Source organism: Aptenodytes patagonicus, chromosome 7 (genome assembly GCF_965638725.1).
Source record: "Aptenodytes patagonicus chromosome 7, bAptPat1.pri.cur, whole genome shotgun sequence".
Taxonomy (NCBI): domain Eukaryota; kingdom Metazoa; phylum Chordata; class Aves; order Sphenisciformes; family Spheniscidae; genus Aptenodytes; species Aptenodytes patagonicus.
In genome coordinates this window covers 49,397,472-49,421,521 of record NC_134955.1, presented here as the reverse complement: position 1 = coordinate 49,421,521, position 24,050 = coordinate 49,397,472, and the positions used below count along the sequence as shown (strand labels likewise).

Here is a 24,050-nt window from a genome sequence, read left to right as displayed (position 1 = left end):
AACCCATATTCCAGAGAACTACTCTTTACTGCACTGAGGTGGTGGTGGGGGACAAGGGGTTGGGAGTGGTGTGAGGTAGACCCCACACTCAAGTTGAATTTATGTCCCTGCAAAGGAAAGAATTAATCATAGAATCATAGAATAGTTTGGGTTGGAAGGGACCTTTAAAGGTCGTCTAGTCCAAGATTAACAAAAGAATGCAAACATGAACATGATTCTGTAATCTGGTGGCTAGACACTCCCGTGGGATGGGAGATACCTGCTTCACAGACTACTTTTCACCTTTAAAGGTCTGGAATTTCCCTGAAGTCTTTTGGAAATAAAAACCCAGCAACATCCAGGGCTTTGGGAAGAACATTTTATTGCTAAGCATATCTTTAAACAAAATGCAAATAAGAAAAGAAAAAGAATCAAAAAGGAAGAAGAAAAAGAAAGGGGAAAAAAGCAATAACATCACGATAACTCAAATAAAAATTCTTAAGATTGTCCATAAAGCAACAGGGATATGGTAGAAGCCCACATACAGAAATGCACATGTTCCCAAAAACTGTCCAATAGAAACTTACACAAAAAAAGGAAAGTGTAAATCTTTTTCCCATAACTTAAAAAAGGAAAGCAAAAAGGAAAGGAAGAAAGAAAGCAGGAAATCATTTCACAAGACTCCAAGACTCCAAGAACAGCAATCTTTTACAGACATCAAGATATAATCAACTTTATATAGCTTCGGCCAGTTAAATCATCTAAAATCGTGCTTTCATACCTTTTTAAAACCTGTCTTTTTTTTTCTTTTTAGTATAAAAAATAAAAAAGGAAAAAAAAGCTCAACCTCGCACACGCACACGCACCACACACACGCACACATACACGCACTGAAAATATTTGTTAACATGAAAGCGTCTTCTCTAAATGTTTGAGAAGGCTGTTTTTTTGAATTTAAGTTCCCATGTGCGTGTGTGTATTTGATGATACTTCTTCAAAGTCAAATATTCATGCGACTTATAAACACCAGCAAGAGTAGATTTCTAAACCTAAACAGCTGATTAGTTTTCATCCGTATACAGAAAAAGTGTACATTTCTGATATTCCAGAGTTCTCAATCCATCTTGTTTTTTGTTGTTTTCCTCTCTGTCTCTCTCTCCCTCATTTGCTTTTTTGGACATGATAGGCATGGCCATCAAACCACCTGGCTATTGTTCTGTACAGTAAGAGAATCCTTTTCACAATAACTGGGAAAATGTAGAAACCAAACACCCAAATTAAATAAGTTAAATAAAAACAAAAGACGTTCCCAATTTAACCATAAAACAGTATATATGCCATCAGGGTATCCATATAGAAATTATACTAGCAAAAAAAAAAAAGTAGTAAAATATGTAAACAAAATTTCAGATTTTTTTTTTTGACACAGGTAACTGTGACAAAGCTAAAACACACACTCTTTTCACATTTTAAGGTTTGCTTTTGTTGTCTGTTTCATTTTACTTTGTTCTTCAAGAACATTCTCATTCCACATTAAGATCATAACAGAACTTCTGTTCCAGTTGTCCCGTCAAACATACCATGATAAATATATCTGTGTGTATATATATATATTATATTATTAAATGCCTTTTTCTTTATTATTTTTTGTGTGTCACAGCAGCTTTATTTATTTTCTTTTATATAAAAGAGAAGGAAAAGGGAGAATAGGGCAAATGGAAAGACAGAGATGATTTGAAATGTCAAGTTACAAAATTAAAATATTACATATGAAAAACAGTTTTATGTCAAAAAAACTATGTATTTTGCATTCTTTTACAAGTGTTTAGCTTTTCTGACATTTATGGGTCTTGTCACAAGTTGAACTCCAGTGGTGTCTTTCTGATCTCTTTATTAAACTGATTTATTATTGGTTTTTGCATGCATTGCAATCAGTCGCAGAACCAGAACCCAGAAGGCTCCTTTATTTTTGCATGGTATATTCAGCTCAGAATGGTTAACCATTTTTTAAGCATTCTTTTCTGAATCTTCACATCCCTTTAACCACAGTTTGGCTGTGCTAATGCATACGAAGGGATATTCTCAAATAAAGCCAATGACTGATCAGAACAGACCCAAACCCATCTATTCTTCAGTTCAATTGCAAATACTGGAGCCAGATCCAAGGGATCCAGCTTTTCATGACAATTTTCTTCAGCACCACCCATCAGACACTTTCACTGCGTTGTTAGCAAACAACTTAACTGCAAGACAACGGATTCTAGAGACAACACAACCAGATATGCAGAGTAAACAACATGGGTAGTTTTTGAGTTCATATATGGCAATAGTCTCTCTTTATTTATTATGGGTTTGGTTTTTTTTTTCTGAGATTTCTTCTCAACTCATGTCCTGGTTCACCCCCCACACCGTTCCTCTTCACCCTTCCCTCCCACACCCAAAAGTAACCAAAAAAACCCAAACAAAAAACAACCCAAGAAACAAAACAAAACCAAACCAAAAAACCAACAATCTCCAAAATCATTTATTCCCCTCCTCCAATCTCAAAAAATTATATGTATGCTGGACACGGCCAGATCAGTTTGTTCAATATTTTTTTGTTGTTTAATAATGTTTGCATTTTTTTCTTTTTCCTTCCTTTTTTTTTTATATAAGTAAACTGAAAAATTATTGATACAGTCAGGGATCACGAACATTGTTAAAGACTCACTTGGAGATACGAAACAAGTAAGCCATGATGTCTTCTACCTTTGCAGAAAGTTCAGCGGAGGAGGAGATTTGGAGACGTCCAAGTTCACTAACAGGGCAGAGCTGTGCGCGCCATCTCCAGAACGCTAAGTGTGCTTTATAATACATTAGGGCAGAGTTTGCTGACTCCAAGCGATGACTGAGACACTAACAGTCACTGCTGAATTTTTTTTTTCCCAATACTTTTTCCCACAAACGATATCTCCCAATCTCGTTCACTGCAATGGTTCTGATATTTCAGTTAAATCGCATTAAGTATTTATATATTTATATATAAATAAGTATTCTTTTTTACACATAATACTCTTTGTCCTTGTTTTTCTGTTTCTTGTGGCCGCTCTTTGAGCTCTGCTGCTTCTCCTTCACGAGCGTGCCGTTGCTCTGGGCTGAGTTGCTGATGTAGTTCCGCGTCTCGTCCACCTGATAGGACCCCTCGTCCCTGTTCCTGTACTTGTACATGGCGTACAGGAGGATGAGGATGCAGAGGGCAGCAGCAGCCACAATGCCGACGACCATCCCCGTTGTGCTGCTCGACTCGCGGACCACCTCTGAGGCCCCCGGAACCCGTCTGATTCCCGGCTCCGTGGGGTTTGCTGTGGGCACATTACGGAACATGGGGGAAGTGATTAGCGGGCTCTTCAGCTTTGTGCTGTCTAGCTCATAGGCAGTGGGCAACGGAAGCAAGACTATGTCAGGCTGGGGTTTGAGCTCACGGTTATTCATTTTGCCGGCTGGCAATTTGGGCACCATCCCAGTCGAGGACGAAGCTGTGGAGCGGATCAGCTCAGGGGACAAAGACGTGGTAGTAGTCCTACCAGTTTCGGAGACTTTGTTAGGTCTAAAGTCCTTGGATTCCCACTTGGGTGCGTGTGCTTTGTAGCCACCTTCGAAGATTGAAGTGGAAAGACTCTTATCTGTTACCAAGGAGAAGGTGGTGTAAAAATCTTCATCATCAGTAGGGGGTAGGTTAGAGTCAAAGGTTTCCCCTGAGCCATACCCAGATATCACCAAGCCATCATCATCACAACCATCGCTGCCTTGGTCCGACAAGCAAGGTAACCCCGCCTCAGAGGTCATGGACAGGGAATCTTTGGTGGTCTCAATAATGGTGAGGAGGGGGCGAAAGGTAGGGGGAAGTGTAATGAAAGGTGCACGAGTAGCAATAGGAGGGATATCTAAAGGGTCTTCTACAAGTAGAGGGATAACTAATTCACCTCCTGGGATGGAAAAGAGAAAAAAAAGAAGATTAGTACATTTTAATGACACAACGCACCATTTTCAATTCACTTAACTCAAGGGCAAGAGAAGATTTGGGCATTATGAAAAAGTGTCAGGGATCGGGTTTCTCACCCTAACTACACTACCACCATACTTTCCTGAGGGTGCCTTTCATTCTTCCCTCCCACCCTGCTTTGACGTTGGTAAACTGCATGTTCCATTTCCTCCCTCTTTTAGCCTATGCTAGGTACATACAGTGAAATACTCTGAATTTTTTGGGACCCAAAGTTTTTGATTCTTGAAGATACTCTCAAGTGACTCTGTGGACATTAATTTTTGGTAGGGATCTTTCTTAAGCATTTGGTTACAAGGCTGTCCAAATGAATTATTTTAGACTTCCATAGAGCAATGTTCTCCTACATGGATTTCACCACTCATCTTGCCAGTTTTTCCTCCTCTGATTCTTTTCATTTAAACTAATATTGGTATTTTGTCTTTGCCATTCAAGTCTGCTCACCTTCTGTAGCAGTTTATAAGGCCTTTCCCATTCATCCATTTCTTCTTGATTGTTGCCTGGTTTTTAAATTGTGGGAAAGTTCATGAAAGTGAGGGATGGAATAAGAACCAAGTACTTACTGGGGTCCGCGAAGGTAGAGACCTCTACTCAACACTTGTTCATTTCTTTTTAATCTTTCTTTACCATTCTGTTCGACACTAGGGATGACCCTTTCCTTGCATCTTTTGGGGCTACTAATGCCATACTATCTTCATCTTCTGTTCTTCTTGATATTCTTTTACTATAATTTGATTAAAAATTAAGATAGACTTTATTGTGATTGATGATATAACTGAATAAGGACACTTGAGCCCAGCAGTGTACTGCAGAAGTTGTCTTCACACCTACTGTTACCTCTTGATACGCAGATAGCTGTGATCAGTGCTGCTTTTTCCTAACGTGATGGCTACCTGCCTACAGAGGAGTAAAAATGAGGTGGACTTATGGTCTACTCCTGAAGTAGAACAATGCTATAACATTTGTACCTTACCACAGTATAAGCTGCAACTGAAACAAGAAAATCAGTGCATCATTTCTAAGATTTGGTTTCTGAGCAGCAATATTGCTACTCTTAGGGTAGTAGTCCTGTTTTGTCTATATATTGTAATATGACTGTACTTCTACTTTTGAGGGTAATTAACACTCCACTGTTTTATTCTGATGTGGAGGCATAATTAATTTATCTAATTTAGATAGTTCATTTAAGTTCATATGAATATTCACATTTAATATTCATATTCATTTAGTTCAGATTACATAGTCTTCTGCTGACATACAGGTCGCTGACACTTTTTTAGGGTGAGCCATATTGCTTTTGAAAGTTTGTGTATAAATTCTCTCTTGGGTAATTTTTCTTTAGCTAGCCACTTAAGTTAGCTGCTTTAAATATAAACTGAAGAGTTCATCTGACACCATGAGTAGTCATCCAGATTTGTTGGAAGGAGTGCAACTCAGTAAGAAGTATTTCTAATGCATGGGAAATTTTGATTTATACTCACCATTGCTTAAGGAAAGATATGCAATAGGAATTTTAGCTTCTAAATAAATAATTCTGGCTTTTACTTATGTATTAATAACTGCTAATGAACAGTTTGGCATTGTTACAATGCTCAACAGCATCAGGGTCAAAATTCTGCTCTCTCCTATCTACACTATATATTACATGCACTTGTTTCCTATTGAATACTGCCAGTAACGTCCATGGGAGTTCTATAAATAATATAGTCTAAAATCATAATCCCTTCTAAATATATTTGGAGAGCAATATATTTGAACAAATTACATATTGAAGATAGCAATATACTGAAAAAAAGTACTTAACAGTCTGATTAAATCTGGATAGCTGAACTAGCAATACGGCTTATTCTTATCCTTAATGAGAAACTAAGTGGTGACACAGTTTAATCAATTGAAATAGTCAGATTTATCTCAGAGATATCAGGGTACAAATTAGGCCAAAATAAGAAATGTGGTACTTTGCATACTTTCATGCAGAGTTAGTTTTAAGCTAAGATACAAAGTGCCAATTTGAATATGTTGTTTAGTTTTCTGAGCTTCCTCAGCATGTTCATACCACTTTTGTTGCTGGATAGAAGACAAAGGAGTAAGTATCATATGTGTAAAATAATGCCAATCTCTTCAAACTACATATCTTCAAAAAACTATGTAAAAAGCAGAAAGTGTAGTCTGCCAAATGGCTACACAGCATTTTGTGCTCATGCATCTGAGCTGTTTTCTGTGCAATGTAAAAACTAGAGCACGTAATATGATTTATATATGTCCAGAAGCCCTATCCGTGGCTAGAGTAGGGCATCTATAATCTATGCAAACAGGCGGTCTCAGGATGAACTTGGGAGTACGCCTCAGAGGGAAAGATCATCTGTGAGTCCAGTAAAAAATGAATAAAAATAATAGCATTTCAGTGCGCATTACATCAAATTGCGTGAGTGGGGAATTTAAGCTCCAGAAAGTCACAGGTAGGTAGTGTCCTTTTAAATGATTTTTTTAAGATCAGTTTTTTGCTGTTAAAAAGTAGTATTCATCTGTGATTTTCATTCACCATCTGTAACACCCAATTGGAAAAAAATCAGTTTGGCAGCTTTTAATTGCTCATCTAGAGCTTTGAAGTGCCTTTGCTCTTAAAATCTATTATACTGGCACACAGCATCAGTATGCAGTTGATCTGCCACTCACTGGGGCAATATTTTGGGCAGTTTTCTTCCAAAGAAAAATTCTTTTGGCCCTATTAACAATTCATTTTCTTGAAGGAATCAGAAATATCTTACATTCAATATGAAGACCTTTCTTTTGCCCCAGTAACCCTTGCCTTTAAAACCTGGTCATAGTCCTACAGTTTTTGTTGCTGTCGAGGACTTGAGCCAATGATCAAGACTACTGCAACTATAAAAACGATCACGGTCTTCCTGAAATATTAAGAAAAGTTGATAGAATTGCTATGGTAAGTGCGGTTTCACAAAAGTGATGGAAAGCAGATCAAAGCTTTTTGATTCCAGCAAGTCTGTTGGATGGAAGACAATAGGACAGAATCAGGAATGAGTTTTACAAAGTTTTACTCTCACAATGTATGTGAGAAGAGAAATAACTTTCATACCAGGAAGACTGGATTAACTTTTATTTCCCATACAATTATTTAATCTTATCTCCAGTTTTATTCCAAATTGTCCAATGATCCATATTATGTTTACCTGTATACTAAAGAAATAAAGAGACTGTTAAAGGTCCTTCATTAGGAATCACTTCCCCATCAAGGACTTCATTTGTTACATTTACTTAAGACAACATACTTCTGGGGAGTATCAGGGAGATGGCTGTAAGGTTGGTAACGATACTTTGCAGTTATTTTTCTTTCTGTCTGTAATGGAAGAAACTGAGACTGAAAAAAAGCCCTGTGGGAGAAAGTAACTCAGAAAAAGCAGTCTAGGTATCAAATCTGGCTTCTGTTTTATTGGTATGTTAGGCATCTATGCGAAACTCACAGCAAGCTAGAAGTTGTAGGTCTAATAGGATGAAAGCACAATGAATACTTCTTGGGGGATGTGATTTATAGAGAAGTTAAAACATCCTTTAAAATGGCATGATAAAAATGCCACTCAGTCTAAAAGAAATGTGTATTTAAGGATAACGGAATGTAAATTCTGAAAAGCTCCCAGGAAAGTGTTAAAACGTGATCGCCAATATCTATGGAGGGGAGCAAGTGCAAACTTTCATAGCATACCTGCAAACAACTCTGTTACTGGTACTACATTTCTACTCGTAAGAGACACAAGGGGGAGTCTGATGACAGGCAGATGATAAGTGTGCATGTAGGGGGAACCATCTTTCACAAAATGACAGCTGATGCAGCAGGAAGCTGCCTAGAGCTGGTGGTCCTTTGGTGGAGAAGTGGTGCGTCTTGCCCAGGGCCCCAAGTTTGTTTAAAGGTAAGCACTGAAAGATTTAAAAGACAAAGTGCCACTCGATTGCCAAGATAATATTTTACATGGGATTTGGATCTTGAAAGGTTTCCTGTGGAAGGCTAGTGCTTTAAAGATTTGGATCTCTAGAAAAAGTTAAAGAGGAGCCCCTGAAAAACCTCCCATCACAATTTGGAAGGGTAATACATTTGAGACTGGTTTTATGCTTGTATTTTCCTGTCTGAAGTTTTTATTTTCTCACAGTGTCTACCATTTTTTCAATTGCAAAATTAACGCTTTGCAGCCTTAAATAAAACTTACAGTTTTAATTTCCAAATTGTTCTGTGCTTAAAAAAAATGGCAAGGCTGCCACCCAGTTTGGGCCATGTCTTCAAAACAAATATTCATATGAGATTTAGATTCTGTTTGTGGATCATATGGGCTGTTTCCTGGTAGTTACAAGTTTCTTTCCCCCCTTTTTCTGTTGGCTGTTAAGCACCAGTTAACAGTGTTCACTGGTACGCTGCAAATTCAGGATTACATTAGCAATCCAAAGATTTCACAAGGATTTTCCAGATTTAATTTTCACCTACTCTCTCCTTTCTCTCCTAAGCAGGGAATGGATGTTTCCCAAACAGAAATATGGTTTTTAAAAAGCTTCTGTTGACAACACAATGCCAAAGAATTAAACAAAATGGAAACAGACAAAATGGTTTCCTCTGCAGTGATATAGATGCAAAATTAGTTTGCCCATCAACAGTATAGTTGCAAAAAAATTACTGAACAGCAAACTGGAAGCAGCACTGACAAAACTGAGGTCTGTGAGGTGGGAAACCTTATACCAAGCAGCCCAGTCCTCTGCTTGGCCTTCTCATTCCACAAAGAAAACACAGTGTGCATATATTCCTTAAAAGTTAGCCTTTAAATCTAGCACATATACTATTTTCACGGAGTTGTGCTTTTCTTTAAACTACCAAGATCATTGGGGATATAAAAGGTCTGCTTTAGCCTTGGAGCTGCCCTGCTTTTTGCTTTATGAGCGTATTTATAGATATATAATTCATACCTCTGGGGCTGATCTCCAGTTCTCTGCCACTGGAAAAGACAGAGTGTTAAAAATTTAATAGAAGCCTTATGAACTGTGAGGATGTTGTGGGTGAGTCATGAATGCAGAGGGCACCAAGAAAAAAACAGAAAAAAAACACAACCTGAAAAACTGTAGCAGCTGCCAGCTTTCACCTTTAGAGCCACAACTACTTCACTGGAGTCTCAGGCATCAAACTGATACAGGACAAAAGGCACACAAAAATGAAGCCTGAAAGATTCATCTTCTCCTGATGATGATAAGGGACACACCCTTATCGTCTCTCTCTTTTCCAGCTGTGGCTGAAGAGCTTTTAAATGCCATCCATAAAGGCTGCACAACTCATCCATTTCTGCAGGCACTTGAAATTCTGCATCCAAAGTTTGTCATTTTAATTTTATTCTTATGTTGTTCCTCTGAAGTTTGACTCTACTTTCAGTATGAAATACTTGCCACAGAAAATAATTCCTTACCTTTTTCCCCTCTGTATCAACACAATAATTTCTTATTAAATGACTGAGTTCATAAATTTCAGTCTAATGGTGTTTTAGTTAATTCTCCTTTGAGTCCTCTGAGGATAAAAAGGGGAAATTATTCAGAACATAGTCCCTGATTCACAGGAAAGATGATGCTAACACGGAAACTAGTAGATGAACATTCTTAATATTTTCTGCTCTTTGCAGTCTGATTTAATTGCAATTGACAGGCAGTAGTAGAGAGAAAAACGTCATTTCCACAATGGAATACTGCAACTTTTCATCTCAGATATGTTCTTTTCCTTTCAGAGAATATATAGTCCTCAAAGTGATTAGATAAAACTGTACTTCTTCTGGTGGAGTTGGTTGAAAAGCATTTCCTAAGCCTCCCAAATTATATTAAAAGACATTAGTTATTGCAGTGCTTCCTAATACATGGCTCATGAGCAATAGGAAGGTACAGAGTTTGAGAGGTCATGAATCCTGTGTTAATGCTGGGCTGTGTTTGATTGCTGTAAACTCTTGGTCACCTTCATGCAGTTTCAGTGAAACAGATATTAATACCTTCCAGAGAGGACCTGACATTGTGTCTGCAGGCAGGATTCTAGAGCAAACACAAGTATTTTGGTGCCCTGACACTGAGCTGCTCTGAACCAATTGAAACATGCCCTCTGCCATCAGTATTTTTATTATTAATGGGTGACAGCTTCCCACTCAGCATAATTATTTGTTCTGTTTTCAGCATCAGTTGTTCAAGGGACTTGACAGCTGAACCTAAGATACCTACTGAGCACAGCATTACTATGCAGGAATGGTGAAAACATACGTGCTTATAAGGAAGTACAGCTTTTTCTTACTTCTACTCATTGCTTTTTAAAGAAATTAATCCAAATCTCTTTCGAAGCAAGGAAATTTTAGAGGTTCAGGATGTGAGTTTCAGTAGGAAAGTGTCTGTCCAATGTACTATTTCTGGATGATATTAGCAAGCCTGATACTAGTCATAATATGATGGGTTCATTTACCTGGTAAGAGTACACTTGAGAGTATCATTTAGACTGGACATCAGGCAGATAATCAGCAATGAAGAAAATTGATAGAAATAAAACACTTTCATGAGAATAAAGTAGGAATGATGTAGACCTGCAGTAAGAAGACCCTGAGAGCTACCAAAATGCTAAAGAAGTCTCATCGTTTTTTACATGACATGAAGGCTACACCACCAGGCTACATACAATTTAAGTAGCGTGAAAGAAAGTAGCATTACTGGTGATCCATTTTCAGAAAGGGAAAGGGGAAAGAAAGCTCTAGAGAGGGACCGAGAAAGAATAGGAGCAAACTACCACAGGCTCCTTCTCCCCCTCCTATGCACAATACAATCTGGTAATTGACAATATACAATGAGCACATAACATAAAGGCAAATACAAACTGATTCAAAAATAAATAAATGAACTTATACATTTTTCCTAAAACAAAACCATATACTAGAAAATAAAAACGCCACAGCAACAAGGTCAGAAAAAGGAAAAACATAACAAGTCATTCACTTTATCAGCAAAAGAAAGATTAAAACCTACGAGAACTGAAAAAAATTACGAAAATCAAAAACATTATTTCCTTTAAAAAAAAGTCATCAAAAATACATAAAAATATTTAGAAAGCATACCACATTGATTTCATAACAGTCAACTTACATCAACAAATTGCCCGCATGTTTTTTGGCATGAAAGGAAAAATTTACAAAAGAAAGTTGTGTAAGAATGCTCTTGGACAAGTAGCATTGCCACATTCTTGTAACTTGCTTTTTTTCATTGTTGTTTCTTAAAAACTTTTTTAGCAAAATGTTTATTATTTCTTTTTTAATATAATTGTTTTACAACAAAGGGCGATACAGGGAGGCAACAACACATACATCCACACCACATAACATGAAAAGAAAAAAATCTTGCACCTTAACAAATTTAAACTTGGTTTTTTTCTGCTGTTTTTGGTTGTATTTTTTTATCTTATGTAAAGTTATTAGCATATTACAGTTGAAAAATCCTGTACATTTTATAGAATTTACTTTTGCTTGTTTGCATATCTACATATATAATGTTTTTTGAAAAGCAAAGTTTGTTGCTTTTTTGCCTTTTTGGTCAATTTGATATATATTTTTTTAAACATTTTCTTTTTTTCTATAATTTTTGTGTGTGTGTGTTTTAAGGAATGGATGACTGCACATAAAATTTTAACAATGCTAAAGAAAGGGGTGGTGGAGGGGAACTTATGGGAAGAAAAAATGCCTAGGGTGGATGGAGTGGGAGTGTAAGAATCTATGAGTGTACTACACAGGAGATGAAGATGATGGGAGTGAATGTGTAAGTCAGTTGCCATGTCCATGTAAGGGCGGTACGGAGTGATCTAGCAGCATTAGAGCTTCTGGCTGTAAGGAAGGGATGGGCAATATACAAAAACAAATGAGCATATTCATGCCCATCAACAAAAAGAAAGAACAGAACTCTAACATTGACAATCTCACAAACCCTAAGCTGCAACTTCTTCAACATGCAAGTTACAAAAAATTAATAATTATAGTATTAATATTTACATTTTCATTAAATGTTCTCAAATTATAAAAACAGTTCAAACATTTCCCTACTAAAAATAGCAGTAAAAATACATAAACTAATAATAATAATAATAATAATAATAATAATAATAACAACAACAACAACAACAACCACCACCACCACCAGAGAGTAAAACAAAAAAACAAGGAAACTAGTTTTATGCATTGGAGTTAGAACAACTTCATCTGTAGCTACCCACAGCCTCCTCCTTCTAAGAATCATCTTTTCTGAAGTCCATCAAATTGACATCAGTATTGTCAAGAATTTGAGACAATCATTTCTTGAGCACATCAAATCACTGTTTTGAATGTAATGACTGTGTTGGCACACCCGTTCCCCACTCTCAAATTAGATTGCTTTTATATTCAGATTCTCTGGAGAATCTCAAAAATACAGCTGTAGGATTCTGCCAGTGAAGTAGTTCCTTATTTAAAGAGGGAAATAGAGGGGAAAATTGCAGAAAACAATTCATAACTCTTTTGTTTGTTTTTTTCATTATTAGATTGGAACAAACCAAATCTAAGATAGAAATCCAACCATTGAAAAGAAATACATCAAAATATAACTATGTAGAGATATACTAAAAAAAAAAGCAAAAAATGAAAAAGAGCACTTTGTTCCCAGGAAGAAGGGAGATAAGAACAATTGTGGGGTTTTAAAATTTTATTTTTAAAGAAAAAATTATTCCACACACTTTCAAAGATGAACGAACCAGATGCACACATTGAAAGGAACAGACAAAGCAGTCTAGGGACACTTTCATCATTTGGATATTTTTTTTGTTAAGAATTGGATTCTCTTCCCTTCCTTCCCCCTCCCACTTAAATTTGTTTTCAATTGTTGGCCAAAAACCCCACCACCCTCTAGTGTTGCTTTTTTTTTTAATAGATCTTTTTTTTTTTAATCACTTCTTTTTAAAATAAACATGGAGAGGAAAAAAAAGGACGTGCAGTCTGGATGTACGTCATAAATAGACATAGAAAAAGATAGAAGAAATTGGCTGAGATCGACAAATGGGTTATATAATAGCTTAATTTTACTGTAGGATGTTAATAATAATGCATGCTTAAAGTAAGTTGCATTTAGGGAAAGTAGAAAAACAGAACAGCAAGCAAGGACTTGGGGGGCGGGCGGGCGGGCGGGGGGGGGGGTGGGGGATGGGCAGGGGGTATACCATCCATGCCTCTCCAGAAAGGGCAAAGCACATTCCAGCAGGTTCTCTGCATTTCTAGGGGAGGTCAGAAGGGGAAAAGGGTGAGGAGAAATAGTAAGCTATGCTAGGACGCACTTTTGACCCTGACTATGACTTTGCATTTGGATCAAACACTCAAAACTCCAGACTCCAGCCCTTATTCTGGCCCTAACTCTCCAGGGCATTCCCGAAATGAGTAGCATTTATTTTTCTGCCTAGTCAGACTGGGCTTATTCCTGTAAGTGCTGATCAGCTTGAGCAAACGGTGAAGAATTAATTCTTACAAACATACTCTGCTATGCTGGAAATGGCTATGGCTGTAGTGAATATTTATTTGAAGTGGCGAGCAGTTATTCAGATGTGCTGTCCATGATTACTGCTAGGGGCCCACCAGTTAGCAGTATTTGGTACTAAGGCCATATGATTTTGCATAGGCAAACCTGCCGCTGCTAGCATTAAGACTGAGACTTGCTTCTCCTATGCTATAAAAGGATTTAAAGTTCAAGAAGATATTACTAATCAGTTCTATCTGAGCCTTTACTAAAACTGAATCCCAAATACTGTATGTCCTAGAGGGGTCCTCAGCTTCCTCTGAATTCCCTAGGCGACACATATGATGTCCATATGTATAAAGACCATCATCCTGACATCAAAGTCCTTCTAAGAAGGAACTCAGGACCCCAGCAAAACAACCTGTTCTGTCTGATGTTTTAGGAGAGGGCAAACATTGTATATAAAGCTTTGGACCCTGTCCACGATGAATCTCTCCAGGAGATGAGAAAAGCAGGCTGTAAGCACTGCATGTACCTTAGCTTTCCGTCAGGAATGCCAGCAAGATCATTTCATAACCCATCATAAAGGTCATGCTACCACCAACCAGTGGAAGTGGGTGGCTATCTTGAGCTTGAATTTCTGAGAAGAATGGGGCTATCTGCCCTGTAGATGTGGCCAGGGGTACTTTTTTATACATACGGTAACAAACAGGTAGGTTGTTTTGGTACATGTTAACATAAGGAGCAATAGCACCTCTAAAGCCCCCGAGATATCAGTATTAGTTCTGGGGAATGTTAAATAAGTGTAAAACCCACAAAAATTGAATAGCCCAGATTGTTTTTAGATGCATTACTGAAAAGCGTCCAGTTCTGAGTGGAGTTATGTGAGAACACTCTTAACTCCTACTTCAGAAGTGATGAGGTTGCGCTCACTACCAGCACAGTGCATCTGTAGCTGGAATGTACCGTGCCTTTGCTGGAAGACTGCACTGGACCTATCTCCTACATCCCTTTAGAAAACATGTTAGGAAGGGAAGAGGTCCAACCAAAGAAGAGGAAACCTGGTCAGCGTGATCTCAGGGACAGAACATGCAGTTTACAGGAAGCAAAATGTTGGTCTACATAGGAAATTTTGGGGATTCATTTGTGGATCAGAAAAGATTGGCTAGGAATAGAAAAAAAATGACAAAAGTGAGGCCTTTGCAGACCTCAGTGGAGATTTTTATTTGGTAAGGTTTCAAGGCTAGTGTCCCTGGACACCACTCCCTACCAGGATTCTGAGCCTTTGGTTTAATTATACTTAGGGAGTTTCACAAAGAGGCATTTAAGCTTTGAATTTTCATCAGTATTTGTCATGACTTGCAGCTGGATTTTCAGAGTAGTGAAATATCCCCCTTCAGCACATTAGAATCGAGTGCCTTCTCTTTGATGCAAAACAGGCATGGGTCTGGTTGCCAACTGTGCAGTCTATGTCAGGCCACTCCACCAAATACTTATGCCCTATTTGACGATAAATGCCTAACTCATTGTGTGAGGGTCTGGAAAAGCCTTTTACTGCCTGAAAGATCAAAAGAGCTAAAGAACCACAAATGGAACCAGAGACACTTAAAGAGATGACAAGATTTTGTAAAGGAAATCTTGATGTTAGACTTACAAGAGGATCTGAAGGGTGCTAAGCAATTTTTTCTTTACTTGGTCAATACAGAGGTGCTTGAACAGAAACAGTTCTTTGGAAAATCTGGGTCCAGCAATTTCTGCTGAGGCTAGGAAAATCTTCTCCAGTCTTTTAAAAAATCTAGCTGTTAATAGTCAAAACTAGATGTCCTAATTTGAAAATTGGATCTTAAATGTTTCCACATGAAGTTGCACAGACAATATTTTATTACTTAACATTTAGCAAATTATTCCTCCGAAAAGCGAAGATTAAAACGTATAACCATTGCAGCCTTTTTTTATTTTCAAAAACTTAATGTAGATTGAAGGACTGGGAATAGAGGTACCTGTACTATCAAGGCTTACAAGCTTCTTGTTTGAAGGATTGAGCCAAGGTAGCCAACTTTTTCAAATGAAAAAATCCATATTTTAAAAAGGAGAAATTTTTTAAAAAAGCCCCCTGTTCAGCAGCTTTAATTATAAAGTTGTATTTTCTCATTTTTTGTTCTCAAGTTGCATTTTAAAATGCTGCTGGTGAAGGTAATGCATACTTCTCTGTGTGTGTGTGTGTGTGTGTGTGTGTGTGTGTTTTAAAGATCAAGACGATACATGGTAAATTAGGATCCAGGGCTGCATTACTGTCCCCAGGTTCATGTTAACCTCTGGAACTTCTGTGTCTTCTACCACTCTAGTCCTCGGTGTCCATCAAGCTGACAGTTTCTCTCTTCCCTAACACACTGAACCCCACGTTATTTGAGTTCTGTGCACTGCAACACAACTCTATCAATATATCTCACTAGTAAACAGATGTATCAGCTGCTTCTTCTGACCTAGTTGTCCAGCTATACTGTTGATGCACTTCAAATGTCTAGGATTCCCTGCTGGCCTGATCACGCATCCCTCCTTATTTGGGATATTTTTCTTTCTGTATTTTTATGTGCTGTCATTGAAAAACAAGGATGAGGCCAGGAAATTCTTTTTTTTTATTTTTTGTACTTTGACCTAATTAGAATGGGACCCAAGACTTTCAGTGCTAAAAGGGAGCATGCATTTCACCACTGCATAATCTGGGCTTCCAAACTGCTGTTACCTTTGTAAGTTTACTTTATATATCAGGCAGCACCATTTTAGGGTCATTTAAAGCCATATGCATTGGGCAAGGATACTAATGACACATACTTCTAAGCAGCTGATGCTATCAAAATATCAGTGAAAAGAAACAAATGGAGAAATTCCAGTGATCTGGAAAGTGGCTTTTTTCTGTAAAAAGTTTACCTACAAAATAGAGAAAAAGGTACTGTTAGCTATGCATCTGCTTTTAGCTTCAAGATGTGTTGGCAGCATTTTCTCCTCTGGCTAGAATATTTTGGTAGCCAAAATATACGTTAAATATAGGGGAAAAAAAGCCCTGCAAAAATCTCCACTTCAGGCATATGTCTGTACACCAAGGAAGAGAAGAATCTTCCCAATCGCCAGTGATTTCACCGTAAAATAAACACATACACAAATACAGACTAAGAGACTTGGTTCTCTCCCTCCCGCTAAAACTGGTTAAGTACACTCTACAGCTGCTTAAAAGTCAGTGAGTTTACCTCTTCCTAATATAAATACTAGAAATGCTAGATCCAGCAAGAAACCCTCCTAAGAGCTACAGGTGCAGCATGGCTTTTCTGATTGTCCACAACTCAAGTCATTATCTGGCATATGGGGAGAATGGAAGAAAATGAGTAGAAGAGGGGGGAGATTGTTCTACAGGACGAAGTCCCAAGAAAGAGAAGGCAGAATGCCAGGGGGATTCTGGCAGGAATCTGGGAAACTTGGTGTTTCTACATGGTCCTTCCCGCTTGTAGTAGCTCCCAAAACCACCTGTTCGTTCTCGCATGCTTTTAACCTTTCTCAGAGTAGTATTTTTCAGACATCCAGCCAAATGAATGCTTAGCAGACCACAAATAACAAATAGCTTATAGATTAATAGGAGTAAAATACTAATTTTCAAGGCAACCCCTCATCCCTACCCCCAACTCAGAATAAAAATCTGTTCCTGTGATTCCCATCGGTTATCCACACTAATTTAAACCATAAAAGGAGTATTTGGTTAGCTGGTCCACTACAAAACACAGAGAGATAGGAATAGCCTAAGAAGATAAATTAGTTATATCACTTCCCTTGCACCAGCTGTTTGTACTGGCAAAAAGCTCTCTCATTCTAAGCCTACGGGCACATCTTAAGCTCAGAAATAAAAAAGCTAATCTACAGTAAGAATGTCTACATGAGCATCACTGAAAAAGTCCCACATGCCGTCCTGTTTGTTTTTGCATGTAAGAGTTAATTAATGGGGCTTCTTTATAGCAATGAGCTAGAAAACTATCAAATACGAAAGCACATTTATAGCTACCAGAGCTAAGGAAATCATAGGGCTAAACCACCACGGCTCTCTGAAGTAAAGAATTTTTCAGGTGTTTGCCATAAGCTTCTTATCTTTTCACATTCCTCCAAACCAAAGAGTATTTTGATGCTTCCAGTGCTAAGCAGCCCATCCAATATCACTGGCCTGAAAGCATTCTTCCCATGCATCTCCACTCAACCGTCTGTTTCTCCTGGGAGAAGGATCTGATATTTTCTTGAAAGACTGAAAATTGACATTTGTAGTCAGCCCAGCTAAGGCTTCTTTATGTAAAGCTAAACTTATTTAATCCTAAAAGTCAGTCACATGGGAAAAAATCTTTCTGAATCCTGAGGGATTTTGCAACCACAAACCAGATCCTCATACTGACAAACTCAGTAGCAGAGCTCCATCCAATAATTTGAGTGGGAGCAGGAAGAGTTTACTGTCTTTGGTCTAAACCCATGCAGCAAATGTTTCCTGCATATTTACGGTATACTAAAATGTACATAAGTTTTTGCTTATCAGTAAACATAGAGCAGCAAGGGTATCTTAGTGTCTCCTCCTTTCTTCAGTGTATACAGCTATGAAGCAGCCAGGCAAAAATACGTGTCATCAGTTTGTCTGAATGCTAGTGAATACGCCACAACTACCAAATTCCTTCTTATTAGTTGCATCCCAAGAAGTCTTATACTGTCATACCATTTAATATTACTTTTTTAGAATGTACCTGGGAAACACATCAAGCCAACTCTCAAATAGGCTGCCTAAGGGATCACTAGGCACATCTGTATATGAAACTTATGTCTTAGAAAACTTACTGGGGATAATTACATGGGAAAATTGAGGAATTTAGGAAGTGCTTAGACTCAGGACTGATCTGAATGTCCAAATCCTAAAAGACACCTGAAATGTGTGTCTGTGTAAGGAGGGTATGCCACACTGAGATATCTGATGGAATTAGTGCCTACTTGGCTGGCATACAAATACTCTCTCAGGTGCAGCTAAAGCGTAACCACATGAAGATCTGGATACTTCATGAATGCTGTTCTGTACCTAACCTTACTGTTGACTCCACATTATCCTCTGTGGGAGTTGTACACCCACGTTAACTGATGCATAACAGTTATTCCTATGATATCCTCCATTCATATGTAATTACTCATAAATATATTTTCCTATTGGATTCTTTAAGAAGAAGTCAATTCCAGTGAACTTCAGAAGTAGACAGGCCCCTATTTCAGTGCCATATTTTTAATCACTTGGATGCTAGGCTACACTTGCCATTTCTGTTGAAAGATCCTGCAAAGTAATTTAATTCATCCCTCAGCCAGCATAAGCACATTACATTCTCAAAGTCTGTAGCTAGTCCAGCTGCAAGCGACTCAGTGGGTGGAACTTCCTCCCTTGCTTTGTGAGAGGAGGATCCAAAGCGTAGTAAATTCACTGTCAAAAGGTTTCTCTTGCAAAGAACTTAAACTTCTCTTCTGATGGCAAAGTAGTGATCCTAGTTCTGCCCTCGATAACCCCTCTTCTTTTAGTATTTCCTGCTCCTCTTACAGACATAAATCAGTGCTGGGAAGAACCTGCATTTGCAGCTTGTACCCAGAGATAGCTGCTGTGCTTTTATCTTGGAGCTGTAAACAAAACAAAGCAAAGCAAAACAAAACCACACAAAGAAAAATGTTGTCCACTTCTTGGATGGTTGAATAATCCAGGATCATCCCAAGCATTACCCAGGCATTCCATCTCTGTGGAAGACGTTCAAGATCTAAAGCATTTCACTTTATAAGTCTCTTTGGTGAAGCAGCTGCAGCTTATTCTTGAGAATACATGTGAAACAGTACTACTACAGACCTTTTAGAAGGACCTTTTACAGTGTACACACTGGACTAAGAAAATTTGTTTGACAAGCTGTAGAAGAAAACAGGGGTGTTAATGAATGAGGATAAATTGGGCTCTACAGACACGGTGATGAATTCCAACTAAAAACAATACACGATTTCCTTGGAAATTATATCAAGCCAAATATTGCAATAACTGAGAAGAAACAATAAACCATGTCTGTTCAGCATTGTGAATATCAGTCCCTGGTAAAATGTGGAGTGAAGAGAATTTACAGTGTGATGGTTGGGAAGAAGCTTACTCCAGTAGGCTTTGAACAAGATTCATTTACCTTTGCCTTCAAAGCTAAACATTTCTTTCACTAATCAACACTACTGAAAAGGGTATGGTAAGTATCTGCATGTTCTCTTCTATTGAGTTTGAGCACTTTTACATCCACTCCTAAGGTAACTGGGGTGGAAGAGTTACGAATTGAAGTGACCTATTCAAACTCATGTAGAAAAACTGCGATAAATCAGGGACTCATAAGCACATCTTCCAAATGATGGCTTATCCAGTGGTACAGCCCTGCTCCTCAGCCAAGAACTCAAGTCAAAATATTCCTCAGGATCAATACAAGGGTTGCCTCACAGCCATGCTAAAAAGGCTAGGCCAAGTTCCCCATCAGCAAAACGAGCTGATGTTGGGTACACTAAGGCTTTGTTTAATACCTGGTTACCTGTAGAGGAAAAATGTTACATAAGAGACTGTTACTGATGAGAAGATCACTACCAAGTAGACTGCTGATAGGTTCTACCAAATTACCATTGGGAAGTGGTAGAAAATCCTAGGTAGAAATCCTGATATTGAGTAAATATAAATAAATACAGCCACAACTCTTCCTCTGAAAAGGAAAAAAGGGAACACCAACCTTTTGAGCAGTATGTTAGGTGTTGTTCTCTCACATCAGTTCAGAGGGTGTGAGATGCTCTTTCCTTTTGATTGTACTAATGTTTAAATGCACAAGAATCCCCTTGAGACCTCAAGCAGAGGTGTTTGGAGACAGAACGGCAATGACTATTAATCCGTGCTTTGAAGGAAATTCTCCTACTAGGCAGCATTTGTAACTGCATCAGAAATACAATAGAGCCAACTAACGTATGAACTATCTAGCTCTGAAGCACTGCAGGGGAGCCCTTTGTATAGGAGCTTTCAACATGTGAGCTAGTTCTGTCTATCGTTTGGAAAAGACAAGAGGGGATAGTGCTGTGATTCAGGCATTTTGGGATGGATTTTTGGCAGGACTTCGTGTTTGTTTGTTTGTTTTTATGGACAAGTTTAGTACTAGCTGGGAAGTGCAGAAGCATAAAAAGAGGGGACCGTTTTTGCAGATTTCCTTTTGAAAGTTCAGGATTACAGTGGTGAAAGGCTGCTGCAGGCAAGTTTGAATCCTCTTTTTCAACATAGTGAATGACTGGAATAAAATCTACTGTGATTCAGAAGCCAAAGCTTTAAGCTGTTTATCAGAGGTTGCATTATAGCAAGAAAGTGCCTGGGAAGGGTATTATTTGCTCTGTTTTCATAACAGATTGGATTAGAAGAGAAACAGATCTCATTCCAAAAGTTAATCTACTTTAATATCGATGATAATGATGATACTTGGGTGTATTTCAGAAGCACGGGTAAAGATAGTATGTCCGTGAATAAAGCTGAGGAGCTGGACACCAGAATTCTTCAGGTACAGTCAGACTTTAAGGACTTTTTGAACAAAAATTCAGGATGACTGACTTCTACTACTGACTAATTCTGCTTACCTCATTGGTAAGCTAGGTGCCCTTGGCATCCTTTCTCCCTTATCTTCACACCATGATAAGATAACGTATATCCCACTATCACAAATGTTTAATTGTTTTCTTCGTTAGAGGAGTTGGAGCACTAACTTTCAAAATGTGGGTTTTTTATTTTTTTTAAAAACAACAGTTAATATTCATAGACCAGGGCAGGTCAGATTGCTGCGGAATCACTGTTTAAAGAGATCTATAGTCATACACTTGAATATGTTTTCCATATGACTGCTTACTGTATTATCTGAAATATTTACATTTAAATTTTAGGGTCATTGTTAGAAAATCAACTAAAAGATGACTTTGCATAGCTATTAACCATCCTGTCTGAGCTTCATGGTTTAGTAATTCACAGGAGCATAACAATCACGAATACCTGTGAAATGAAAATTAACTGCAGATCAAGTCTAATACGATAGAAAGTTAATTAAAAGAAGCTAAAAAAAATTCTTATCATATTAGTATTTCCTCTGCTATGAAGTAAGACATTATATGGTTAGATTTTAATAGGAAAGTCTATTACTTTCTCATAGACTATAATTTCCTTTGTCTGTATGAGTCACAAAATTTTCTCATGCAGATTTTTTCTTTCTGATGAATTCGTTATTCCTATTCATATTCTTATTCTAATTGATAGTCTTAAGCACAATCAAAACAGAGGTGGAACTGGAAATATTATGTTAAAAGAACAAATACTTTATTTGGCTAATTCTGCTATTGGCAAAACTTGCAGCTTTGAACTTTGTGAATGAATTAAAAAGGTGTTCAAATTCTAACCTTAGTGCCCTGAGATTTACTGGCTTATTAGGGTATAAATGAACAGCACTGTTTTGAAGTTAGAAGAAAAGTTACACCTTCAAAAGACTCATTATAAACACTTGAGCCTGTCTGGGTCCTTCCTTGCCTTTTGCAAAAGGACACCAAACATGGACAGGCACATGGATCAACATTATGCTGGAGAAGAACTGGCAGATTTGCCTATTATTCCCAGTGCCTAAACAATGCATGCTAGTCTTTCATGGTAAATTTAAGTGTTTAATGCAAAGTGGCTTCTTTTCACAACCTTCCATGGCATTGAGTTATCTATCAAAATGGAAACATGCCAGAAGCCAAATTATCAACTGCTTGATTTCTACTACATGTTACACAGGTACATGCAAAGGACACTCTCTTTCTCAACTTCTAATCATTTTAGGTGCCTCACTCTTGGATATGTGAATATCGCATGTTTTCAGAAGTTTGTCTTTGCTTGTTTATTGGCTAATGAATCCATACAAGACACCCAAATAAATAACTTCAATGTAAGTTGCCATTGCTGCATTATAGCTCTATCACAATTCCTTGTTATTATATTATTTCACTGTGATGAAGTAAGAATTTAGCAGTGGTAACCTCAGCTGAAAAATAGAGAGAAAGGGAAACAAGTGGCAATTCAAACATACAACTACAAAGAGAAGAATTCAGCACAGAAGCACTAAGCTTTGGGTAAGATGACAGCTGTATGTGCTCTGTCTTCATAGGTAGGGAGGCAGTGCAATGGAGTTAACTGGAAAAGCACTTGATTTCTTCTCTTTCCTCAGCTTCACCTTTCTCTTAGAAAAATACATTCCACTTTGAAAACTCTGCCATGGGGTTCCATGCTTATTATGTCTCAGTGGATGCATTTCCAACTTGAAAAATATCCAATCTATTTCCAACTCTAAAGATATTCTTCATACCAACTCTCTGCCAACCCAAGTTTGGGATCTGAGAGTCAAGTTCAGGTCTCCTATCGTCACCACTCATAAGGAAAGTCTGTAGGTCAATGTATGCCCTCAGCAACCTTGTAGCTACCTTCAGTGGTTTTACAGAAATATGACTGACTGAACTTGTAAATTGGACATAGGTAAATGGCTCCACTGGAGAAGTGAGAAACAGATTGGAACCCAGCCCCCAACCTCAGCGCTGTCTGGGCTCCGCAGGGACCAACAGGATACAAAACCATTAAAGCCAGTGGACTGGACTTTAAAAGCAAACACAAGTATCAGTGAGGATGAGGAAAGACTATCTGTTTGCTCATCTACAGCATTCAGGTATAGCTATGGGTGAAATTGCTCCTTTTGCTTTAACAAATATGGATTTTCATACTGAAAAAAATAATTATATTCAGAAACATTTCCTCCCCTTTATTAGTGAAATTCTTCTTTTAACCTCAGTAGTAATTTTTCCTCCTCCCACCTCCGCAACTGTTGGGTGCCCTACAAGTCCTTTTTTCCATGCATCTCTCAAATCTTCTCCATGTTTCTCTCAACGAAAGCTTGTTAGTGAGTCATCTAAGGAAGCATCCCTCTAAGCACTCTGATTACAATATTTATAAAGTGGAGACAACAGTATTCATCCCTCTTACTAAAGGTCTGAAAAGCTTCTTTTTAATACCTGCAAAACATTTTTGAAGTCTGAGATAAACAATGCTACTGAAGTACTAACAGTACATTTCTGGTCAAACACAGTACCTGACATATAGGGCTGGGTGTTCTGTCAGATAAGACCAAGAAGATGCAGAACACTATCAAGTGCAGAAATAAAATTGGAAGTTGCATTGACTTACTTTAAAGACAAAACATATTTTCTAAGCAAAAGGAGGGTCCACCTCTGCTCTCTTCAAGCATACTAATGTGCAGAGTACAGATGCACCAACAGGGCTCAAAAAAGTAAGTGAAGGTCAGAAGCTGCCTGATCTCAGAAGATCAACGGACATTTCTCATGTATTCAAACCACATAAAGTAGATCATTGTAATGAAATACAGTAAAAAAATGT

The 24,050-nt window shown here is 37.9% G+C and overlaps 1 protein-coding gene across 24 annotated transcripts in view; it reads right to left on the bottom strand.

Annotated features, from left to right (window-relative positions):
• Nucleotides 1-350: 350 nt before the first annotated feature.
• Nucleotides 351-24,050, bottom strand: part of NRXN3 (neurexin 3) — a 1,062,297-nt gene continuing 1,038,597 nt past the window's right edge. For 9 of the 24 annotated variants that reach the window (XM_076345216.1, XM_076345202.1, XM_076345203.1 and 6 more), the window contains one exon: nucleotides 351-3,320. In XM_076345216.1, coding sequence (XP_076201331.1) covers nucleotides 3,019-3,320 — 302 coding nt within the window. In that variant the 3' untranslated portion in view covers nucleotides 351-3,018. Of the gene's footprint in view, nucleotides 3,945-11,167; nucleotides 11,899-24,050 lie in introns of all 24 variants that reach the window. The other 15 variants (XM_076345195.1, XM_076345199.1, XM_076345196.1 and 12 more) reach the window with 3 other exon arrangements.